This window comes from Myotis davidii, unplaced genomic scaffold (assembly GCF_000327345.1).
Source record: "Myotis davidii unplaced genomic scaffold, ASM32734v1 scaffold1323, whole genome shotgun sequence".
In the NCBI taxonomy this organism is placed as follows: Eukaryota; Metazoa; Chordata; class Mammalia; order Chiroptera; family Vespertilionidae; genus Myotis; species Myotis davidii.
The window spans coordinates 961,306-972,489 of record NW_006294585.1 but is presented as its reverse complement, the minus strand read 5'-3'; the positions used below and the strand labels follow the sequence as shown (position 1 = coordinate 972,489).

General features: G+C 37.9%; 1 protein-coding gene across 1 annotated transcript in view; it reads right to left on the bottom strand.

Moving 5' to 3' along the window:
* The window catches only part of ESR1 (estrogen receptor 1), a 196,138-nt gene that overhangs the window by 109,009 nt on the left and 75,945 nt on the right, over positions 1–11,184 (bottom strand). The window contains 1 exon segment of the mRNA XM_006779331.2: positions 10,937–11,184. This exon segment is cut by the window's right edge and continues 32 nt beyond it. Within this exon segment, the coding sequence (XP_006779394.1) occupies positions 10,937–11,184 (248 nt within the window).

Sequence of the window (11,184 nt, the reverse complement as noted above, 5' to 3'; positions counted from 1 at the left end):
AGGAATAATTCTGGAGCTCGTGAGAGACCCAGTCTGGGCTCACAGCCCTGCTCACTCTCCGCTCTACCCCATTCCACTCTTCTTGCTAAAGGAGCATCCCCTACAGAACATGGAAATTCTCTAACCACACACACATACACTCTCTCTCTCTCTCTCTTTCTCTCTCTCTCTCTCTCTCTCTCTCTCTCTCACACACACACACACACACACACACATACACTCACATACACACATACCTTGCAGTAAATTTGTACACTTAATAAATAGTGCCTTTTTTCCCCAATAATGATTTTGATTGAGTTTTGTTTTCTGGGGTTCTGATTCTTTTTTAAAATGATGATCTTTTTATGATATATGTTGGCATTCGTTTAAGTCAGAATATTCATTCAAGAGGGTATCCAATTCTCAAATTATGAGTTGAAGCTTACTATTGTAGTAGAGACTCTTATTTGTCCACCAAATCTCTATTCAGCTGTTATTATTATTAATAGAACTCAGATTCTATATTAGGTAGAAAGTACAAAGATTATAGACTTTCTTTCCCAGCGTCCCTTGCAGCCAGATGGAGCCAGTTCTGACCTTGGAGATATAAGAGAAAGTGCTGAGTAAGGATCTTCACAGGAAGCTGCTGCGTCAGCAAAGGGTGTCTCTACTGACTTTCCCTTCTTCCACTTCCCTGTGGCCTGAAGTGCAGCTGCAACTACTGAAGCCCCTGTAGCCACACTGGACCAGGCGTTGACCTTGAGAATGGAAACCATGGGCTAGGATAGGGGACAGAAAGTCAGGAGTTCGGGTCATTTTGACTGTGGAGCTGCTCTACTGCTATACAAATTTATTTTATGTGAAAGAAAAATAAGCTTTGCCTTGTTTAAAGCACTATTTGGGGGTTTGTGGTTATATGTAGTTGATGCTAGTCCTAAAATAGTTATATTCATAATCGGATTTTTTCACAATAGATACTATTTCTTTCTTTCTTTCTTTTTTGTTAATCCTCACCAGAGGAATAACTTTAGTTCCCTGCTTTCAGCCAGCCAGGCCTCAGAGCTGGAGCTGCAACAGTGTTTCAATTATAGAAGCTAAACAAACCTCAGATACCTGCTTTCAGCCAGCCACAGCCTCGACACATCAATTGGTTGCCTCCTGCACGCACCCAGCTGGGGATCAAGCCTGCAACCAAGGTAGGTGCCCTTGACCAGAATCAAACCCGGGACCCTTCAGTCTGTGGGCCAGCACTCTATCCACTGAGCCAAACCTGCTAGGGCCAGATACTATTTCTTATATTCTTTCCTATTTCATTAAAATATTTGATGTATAAATACTTTAAGCTTACAGAATAGCTCAAAACATTTAAATGTTGCCAAAATCTCAAGTTTTTATTTACTTAGAAAAATTGACCAGAGCTGATATAACTCAGAAATGATTTTTCTTAATTGTAATAACATATAAAAACAAAAGCAAAGAAACAACAATCAAATATCAATTAGTTTTGAAGGCCAATAACTATGGAAGAAATCGAAGCATTAATCAAAAAGCTTCCAGCAAACAAATTTCAATTAGTTTTGGTTAGTGGCAATAAGATTATTTGAGAAAAAAGGCATAAAAGCATAAAGACATCACATAACACAAATAAAGAGAAACACATGTGCTGAATGTTTAAAATGCATTTTAAAAGGTGATTTTTAGCCTAATTTTGCAAAATGCCAGGTTACATAATGGTCTTAAAAGTAAGACTCAAGTTAATTATGTCAATAACTTCAAACTAAAAATGTATTAAAACAAATACAAAACAAATAATATTAGCCAATATTTATTGAATGCTTACTATGGCCAAGGTTGTTCAAAGACAGGTCATGTTCTTAAATCATTGTAATATACAGACCTTCTTGATATCTGTGTCATATGGCAGGAGAGGGAGAGGAGAGGTTTTATTAAAAACTCAATGATAAAATAGCACAACTCTTAAAAAAATGTGCAATCATTTCTTTAGCTTATTTTAAGAGCTTCCTACAGGAAAGTGTTCTGGAATTGAACATTTCCCTGATACTAAACTACTATTCACTTCTCTCTGTCTCCATTTACTCATCCACAAAATGGGACAAAAAGGCACTCAGCTGAGTCAATAGAGGTAAAATGCTCACAGCAGAGTCTGACATAGTTAGCTACTGCTTGTAAAATGGGTAAACCATAACTGCTCTCCCTCTTCTCTGGTGATAACTAGGGTAGTACAATGGAAGTTCCTTGAAGGCAGGGATTCTGCCAGTTTTGTTCCTCAGTATATTCCCACACATGGAACAGTACTTCACATGTAGGAAGAACTCATTAAATAACTGTTAAATAATCAAACTCTTTGTACTCTTAATAACAAGGATTATAAGAGCCCAAGGTATAACCTGTTTCTATTTCATTATTTCACCCCACTTCTTCTTCTTGCAATATGTTTATATTTATATTCCTATCTAAAAATCAAATTTAAAGTTTTGGATAAGAGAAAAGGCTTCTGAATTTAGTCATCTTATCTATTACTTTTTTGCCATGTGTTGCCTAGTTCCTCTTCATATTTCTTATATAAAATATTGTACTCCTTTTATTATGGTAAAATATACATAACATAGAGTTACCTTTTTAACCATGTTTAAATGTACAGTTCAATAGCAATAAATATATTCATATTGTTGTTCAACCATCACTACTCTCCATTTCCAGAATATACATCCTTTTAAAAAATGTGGCTTCTCGGGTAGCTCTTTAATTTCCAATTATTAAAAACAGTCAAGACAAATCAGAAATTGGTTAACTAGGTTAATAATAACCATTGTTCCAGTTCTCACAATCACTTATATACTAAAGATTTTTTTAAACGTTATTTTCTGACAAGCCAATCAACAAGTATTGGAGGGGCAAAGTGTAAAAGTTTGGGGGTTTTTTGCATATTAGGGAACAGCAAGCACATCTTTGAGAAAACAAGAACTCAAAATAGCTGAATCAAAGGCAATACCATTCAATTTTGGGAAAGGAGAGGAGGGAAGCCTGTTATTTCCGTTTTCTGTCCTGGGAAGAATTCTTTTATCCCATTAATGTTGAATGGTAAATCACTCTTATTAAAAAAAAAAAAAAAGCACTAACTTTTTAAATATTAGAAATAAGAAGCAAAAGTACATGAGACTTGATACATGCATACACACACACACAGGACAGGCTAATCACATTATATATTCATTAATATAGATCAGGCAAATTTTATAACTTGAGAATAAATTACTAATTTCCTTTTTTATTTCAGAATTGGGAAGAATAATCAAACATGTAATCAATGGGTCATACCTATCACTCTATATAAAAGCTCTCACTAGGTAGTAAACTCAGAAGGTTAACTGTATAAGAAGTCGTAACAACACTTCTGTAGGATGCTGCTCAGTGAAAGGAGTTAAAACAACTGTGCAGCCATCTGTACATGAACAACACTGGAGCCACACCCCCTACTGTACAGCAAGATGAATTCAAACGGATCAAAGATATAAATGAAAAAGAGGAATCTATTAAAATGCCAGATGAAAACACTCCTTGGTGAGTTAATTATTTTTTATAAGGTATTGCCAGGTAGATGTGTGGAACTGCTGAAGTTCTAAATCAACTTCAAGGCCAGAAGTTCAGGGAACCACTTGGGTGGGCAAAGGAGAGAATATCCAGGATTAATGATTAGCCAACCTGTGCTAGGTAAGCCAAACATTCCTCTTTAAATCAAAAGCTCCTGATTTCTTTTGCCTCGAAATTACAACACTTTTTATTTGGGGTATAATTTGTATTCATTTCCTAGGGCTGTCATACAAAGTGCAAACACTGGGTGCTTTAACACAACAGAAATGTGCTCTCTCTCAGTTCTGGAGGCCAGTGTTTGAGATCAAGGTGCCGCAGACCCACGCTCTCTCTGGCGGCTCTAGGGAGGCACCTTCCTTCTCTCCTCCCGCTCCTGGGGTTCGAAAGCAATCCTTATCTTTGGCTTAGAGATGGGTCACTCCATCCCATGGCTATCTTCTCCCTGAGTCATCACATCGTCTTCCCTCTGGGCGTGTCTCTTTGTGTCCAAATCGCCCCTTTTTATAAGGATTAGGTTCCACCTTAATGACCTCATTTGAATCTACTTACCCCTATAAAACCTTATGTCCAAATAAGAACACATTCTGAAGTACTAGGGTTAGGATTCCAACACATCTGGGGGGGGGGGTGGTCCTCTCAATTCAACACACTTCAACACACTTCTATAGTAATATGTCTGTTTAACACATACATAGCTACAAAATCGCTGGCATCCTCCATGCCAAATTCCCCATGAAAGTAGCAGAGCCATAGGCCAACGTTCCCCACAGGTTGCCCTGGGGACACCCAGCACCACACACCCACTGCACTCATGCTAAACAGGCAGACTCTGGGGCCTGAACCCAGACTCACTGAAACAGACCCCAGATAGAGGCGGACAGGGCAAAGAAGCCTAGATGGGGCATTTTTCTCAAATACCCTCAAGATTAGAAAAGAATTGGTAGCCTTCAGGCCAAGAAGCATCTATAGGGCTTCAAAGTTTTGTGGGAAAGAAAAATCAAAGATGTATCTCATTCCTTGGGTTCCAACCAGAGCTTCCCCAGGAGCAGTAAAAGCCAGGCAGCGGTGACTTGGAAATGGAACACCCCAAAGACACTCCGCGTTGCCAGCTCAGAGGGCTTGCCACCAATGATGCAGGGTAACTCTACCCCAGTCTCGAGGCTCTTATTATAAAACGGAGGCAAATTCTAAACTGCAAATCTGACCCTTAAACATATGCATCTGTCATCTCTTCCGGATGCCCCCCGTGCTCTCATGTCACATTCTCTTTCATCACCGTACCGCACTGAAACAGGCTGGGACACCACAACAGCCTGAGAGCAGGGTTCGCTGGGCTCATTGCAGGTTGGGAGTCAGAGTACTGGGTAGGCTTGCCAAGTCCCTGAAATCTGCAGGAACCTCCCAGAATAGAACGTGTCCCTTGAAGACGCTCCCAATTCCCACATTGAGGAGTTGTGCCCTCTCTCTGGCCCCTTGTCCCTACCCATTCTAAGTTTTAAATTCCACTTGCTAAGTGAAACTAACTTGCTGCAAGGCAGCTAAAACCTTCTAAAGTCCTCAGAACTCAAGTTCCATACATGCCTCTGGATATTGTCCTGCTCCTCACAAAAGAAAGGTTGGAAAGAAGCCTCCCTAAGACAACTGCTGGAGAGGTCAGAACAGCAGGTAGGTAAAAAGAGAGGTAAAAGAGGGAATCACTGCAGCCTTGAAGATGACTTTTTCTGTATGGAAAAATTGAGTTCTAACAGGGCTCAGAGATTTCTTAACATCAGAAGTTTCAAAAGTCACCCTTCCTTCATTCATTCATTTATTCATTCATGCAACAAGCATTTCCTATGCTTGGCTCACTGCTAATTTGAATAATGGGGATGAGTATTAGAGTCAGGAAGCTAATTACTGCATTCCTTGGGAACATGGGAGCAGAAGAAGCCTTGAGCCCAGGAATGGGGAAGACAAATTTGCATCCTCAGAGACAATGCAAGAAGCTCTGAGCAACCTGAACTCCAGCTAGTGGGAGGCACGTCCAGCCAAAAGGGATCCTCTCCTCCTGGGGCCAAAGCTGAACAAGGAAGGAAACCAAAGTAACATAGTGGGGAGTCGGGGTAAAGAAAGGGGCTCTAGGGACATAGGCTGGAGAAGGGAAGGAGAGAAAGACTATCTCGTTTGCCACTAAAAGATGAGGAAGTGGTTCAAGTAGCACGCTTCCCATGTCAATGGGCTCAACTATCATTTGCCATTTCTCCCTCGTCCTAAGCCAGCAGTTCCAGCATACCCTTCCGGATCTGTGCCCAGTGCCAATGAGGCGATCAAACTCCTATTTCTCTGTTTTTAAAAGGCAATATAGAGCCCAGGGCTAGATATTTATCCAAATATGTACTAAAATATATAGACCTTGAACACAAACTTGAAGTATGAAATTGACTTTGAGGTATGTACAAATATGGTGATTTTTGGAAAAGACATAATTTTTCATAAGTCAAAGTAATGGTTTTGTGACAATTTAAACTTCTGAGAGATAAAAAGAAAAGCAAATGTACTTTTATTGCCACTGAAACTAACAATCAGCCAGTTAATGATACAATTGAGTGTGATGCAGAAATTAAAAATATAACAATTTTTGTTATATGTTCTTCCTCTTTTGGCATTCACCTAAATGATGCTGATTTATTGATGAGTTTCACCATGTATATTTTAATAATAAATTACAATGTAAGACTCTAACTCTTTGAAAACTAAGTCCCCATTAATGGATAGATTATGTATTTTGCACACCCTAGGAGCTATGAAAAGCAAAGAAGGCAACTTGCACAATCACAAAGATTTGAAAGGTCACTAAGAGCTCGGGCCAAGTGGAGTGATTAGGTTTACTTCTCACATGAGAAGACTTCATCAAGACTAGCAGTGGCTCTTTTATCTACTGTGCAGAAACCAAACCAACACAGAGAGTCAAAGATGAAGAAACAAAGACATATGTTCCAAACAAAAGAACAAGGCAAAACTCCAAAAGTGATTTACATGACAAAGAGTTCAAAATAATGGTTATAAATATGTTCACCAAAGTCAAGAGAACAATGAATGAACAAAGTGAAAATTTCACTAAAGAGCTATTGAGAGCATATCAAACACATCAAGAGCTGAAGATTACAATCAGTAAACTGAAAAAGTTGAATAGAAGTGTTCAATATCAGACTAGATCAAATAGAAAAAAAAGGATCAGTAAACTCAAAGACAGAGTAGTGGAATTCATCCCAATCAGAGGAACAAAAAGCAAAAAAAAGAATAGAAGTGAGTTAAAAGAGCTTAAGGGATTTATGAGACACCATCAAACAAACAAATATTTATATTACAGAGTCCCAGAAGGAGAAGAGAGATAAGCCTATTCAAAGAAAAATGAGTGAAAACTTTGAAACCTAGGAAAGGAAACACATCCAGATCCAGGGGGCCCAAAGAGTTCCAAAAAAGATGAATCCAAAGTGACCTGCATTGAGACTCATTATAATTAAATTGTCAAAAGTTAAAAGCAAGGAGATCATCTTAAAAGCATCAGGAGAAAAGCAACTTGTTACTAAAATTACTAGCAGATTCTTCATTAGAAACTGTAGGCCGGAAAGGAGTGGAATAATATATTCAAAGCACTGAAAGAAAAAAATAAGCCAATCAAGCATACCCTACCTGCAAAAGTATCCTTTAGAATTGAAGGAGGTGTATAACAAGGCCAGCCTTACAAGAAATGCTAAACTGAGTTTTTTAAGCTGAAAAGAAAGAATGCTAATTAGGAACAGGAAAACATATGAAAATATAAAGCTCACTGGTAAAGGTAAATGTATAGTTAAATTCAGGATACTCTACTGTTGTACTTGTGATGGGGAAACCACTTATAAAAGTGGAGCAGATGTAACTAAAAGGCGCATATATAAAACATTCCATCCAACAGCAGCAGAACACACAATCTTCTGTAGCCCACAGGGAACCTTCTACAGAATGTTGGTAAGGAAACAGAATAGACAAAATGCATATGATCAAAAAGACAAAAGATAACCAGTGTTCGTGAGGATTTGGGAAAAGGTAACCTTGTACACTGTTGGTAGGAATGTGACCTGATGCCACTGTAGAAAAGAGTATAGAGGTTCCTCAAAAATTAAAAATAGAATTACCATGTTACTCAGAAATCCCACTTCTGGGTGTATATCCAAAGGAAATGAAAATGAGATATCAAAAAGATATCTGCATTCCCATGTTCATTGCAGCATATTCACAATATCCAAGACATGGAAACAAACAGTGTCCATCAATGAGTGAGTGGATAAGGAAGATCTGATATATACGCATCCAATGGAATATTATTCAGCCATGAAAAAGAAGGAAATCCTCCCATTTGTGACAACATAGATGGGCCTTGAGGGCATTATATGGGTGACATAATCCAGGGAAAGATAAATACTGCATGGTATCACTTGTATGTAAAATCTTTTTTAAAAAGCCCAACTTATAGAAACAGAATGTAGAAACATGGTTGCCAGGGATTCGGGGATGGGGCAAATAGAGGGAGATTGGTAAAAGAGTACAAGCTTTCAGCTGTAAGATGAAAGCAGGCTGAGGATCTAATGCAGAACATCGTGACTATAGGTGATGACCCTGTAGAGTATCATTGAAATTTACCAGAAGAGTAGAACTTAACTGTTCTCACACACACACAAAAGAATAAACGGGTTAATTACCTAGATGGGGGGATCCTTTTTCAAGGTACACTCTCAATATCTCACAATTTTGTCAGTTTTACCTCAATATAGCTGAATTTTTCCAGAACAAAGTTAATTCACACTTTCTGTCATATTGATAGACATTCTGAGGATTATCCAAATGCCTTTTGCAGGTTTTTATATCATATGGCTAATTCCAGGTTCTTCTACAATTCACTTTCTCACTACTCTTTTTACTAATGATATTTTCTATTCCTTCTTTTTGAAATTACTATTATTATTCTCAAACCATTATGATATAAATGTAATATTGTCTATATTAGAGTTCCAATGTGAGCTATTTTTTAAATGACAGATGGTATCTGAATATAAGCTTTGCAAAATGTGCTTTTTCAATTTTTCTAAGAAACTTGACAATCATCTTCAATTTTTTTCAGAATACATTTTTTTCTCATTTTTCGTCCTTTTAAAATTAATGACTATTTTTATTCCGCTTGGTCAGGCAAATAGGCTTTGATTTACAACAGCTGTAATCTTATAGTACACATGCACACATATACACTTATTCATATAACTTCTTTTTTCCTTCATAGTTTTTTTAAACCATTAAATAACAAGATATAGTTTGGTCTAAGGTTTTTAAAATTATTCCAGTCTTTTAAGCTAATATAATTAAGTTATAGAGTGGTTTTGCCACACATCTCATTACTATAAATTTTCTTTGTTCTAGGTTTAACAATGAGATTGCTAAGCATGGACATAATATTTTCCTCCCCTTTATTTCTGTCTCCATTTAATTTTTAAATTCAGAAGATTATTGTCATGAATTCTTTATCCACTAGTAATGTGTTTGAATTTAATTTCAGTTGTTCCAAATACCTTTCAAATTTTTATAATTATGAAAATGTCATGATGGAAATCAACTGATAACTATTAGCATGTGTATTTGAGTTCAGCAGTGCTCTGGAACTAATACTGCTAAGAGTTTATGAGGGAAAAGATATACCTAGAGTACAATAAAGTTTAATAGCAACAAAAGTTGGATCTCATGGATATGGCCATTATTATTATTCTTTAATTTTTTTCTTCTCCCAAAGTATATAAAAAGGCAAGAACAAATATTAAGATAAAATCTATAACCTCATTATATTTAGATTCCAATATTTGCTTATTATAGATCTGCTTCACATGAGAATGCTAAAGTAGGTGCTCAATAAAATTCTTTTTTTTTTAATCTTCACCCAAGGATATTTTTTCCATTGATTCTAGAGCGAGTGGGGAGGAGAGGGAGAGACATAGAGAAACACCGATGTGAGAGAGACACATCAATTGGTTGCCTCCCGCAAGCCCCCCAGCAGGGCCGGGAGCATGCAACCGAGGTTCATGCCCTTGATCAGAATCGAACCCAGGACCCTTCAGTCAGCAGGCCAATGCTCTATCCACTGAGCCAAACTGGTTAGGCCTCAATAAAACTCTTAATTCAAAGGTGGCTGAGAGTTTTTATTCACCATTAGGACTGACCCTAGATATCTAAATATGCCTGTTAATCCCCACACTTCTATATAGTCCAGACTCTACCACCTACATGGGTGCCCTCTATCAGGTTTGGATCACAACATTGCTGGCTGCTTACTCAAAGAACCACATGTTAATATGTTAATATATGCAAATACATAATATACTCTCTAAGGCCATATGTGTGTTCACTTGGCCTATATCAGATCAGTGAACTCTAAAACGCAGTACAGAACTCCACATTTATTTAGTTTAATCAAAAGCATCCCATGCTTCAGAGGTAATAATTGATTTCATCAATTCAAAGAAACCAAATGAGACTATCTGTCTAAATCCATTACTGATTTGACCTATCTGCCCAGGAGAAAGATTTAACTTCCTCTTGCCTTGACTCATCTACGTTAGCTCCTGAATGGATTTGTTGGGCCATGGAGGATGGCTAGTCATGTTTCCTTAATAACTAGAGTTCTTCTCCCTGAACAAGAGCAGCGGTCAAGGTTTAGAGCAACACCAACTCCGAGGGAATCAGCTGAAGGACCAATGTCACTCAGCCACTGCATCTTCCTGCAGGCTTCTCCCAGGAGCAGGGTGAGAACCTAATCGGTCTATTGTTTTACCTTTCCCCTAAAATATTAAGAATAGAGAGTCGAGTAAATGATGGGCATTCAGTAAAGACACCTGTTATTCTCTCTTTAGTCCACAAAGATCTTAAGAAAAAAATTAAGGTAACATTATTTATTAATAATTGAGGTCTTCTGAACAAAAGTCCTCAATACTAAAAACGTATAGATCATTTCATGTTAAACATTTTGACACTGTGAACATATAATATTAACTGCATTTATTATGTGTCCACTCCACATTTTTTGGTGAATTTTAACATGGGTTCAATATAATGTCAGGTTAAGTACTCTCACCGTCTATATTTTAAAACATTATTTCATAATTTCCAGAAGAATTACAGTGTGCTGACACTAAAACTTAACAAATTCTGATGTAATCTTGAAACCAATTAGACAACAAGCTATTGTTTCCTGCTACTGCTCTCTCCTATGACATCGCAGCTGGTTCATAAATGCGTGGTTATTGACTGGCAAAAAATAAAAAGTCCATCTCAGTGTTCTTACCTGGCACCCTCTTTGCCCAGTTAATCATGTGAACCAGCTCCCTGTCGGCGAGGTTGGTCAGCAAGCCCATCATCGAAGCTTCACTGAAGGGTCTGCTAGGATCGTACTCGGAATAGATGATGGGGGGCTCAGCCTCCATCAAGGCACTGACCATCTGGTCGGCTGTCAGCGATAAGGCAGGGCTGTTCTTCTTCGTGTGCTTAATCAAGAGAGGGCTCGGCCAAAGGCTGGCGGCTCTCATGTCTCCA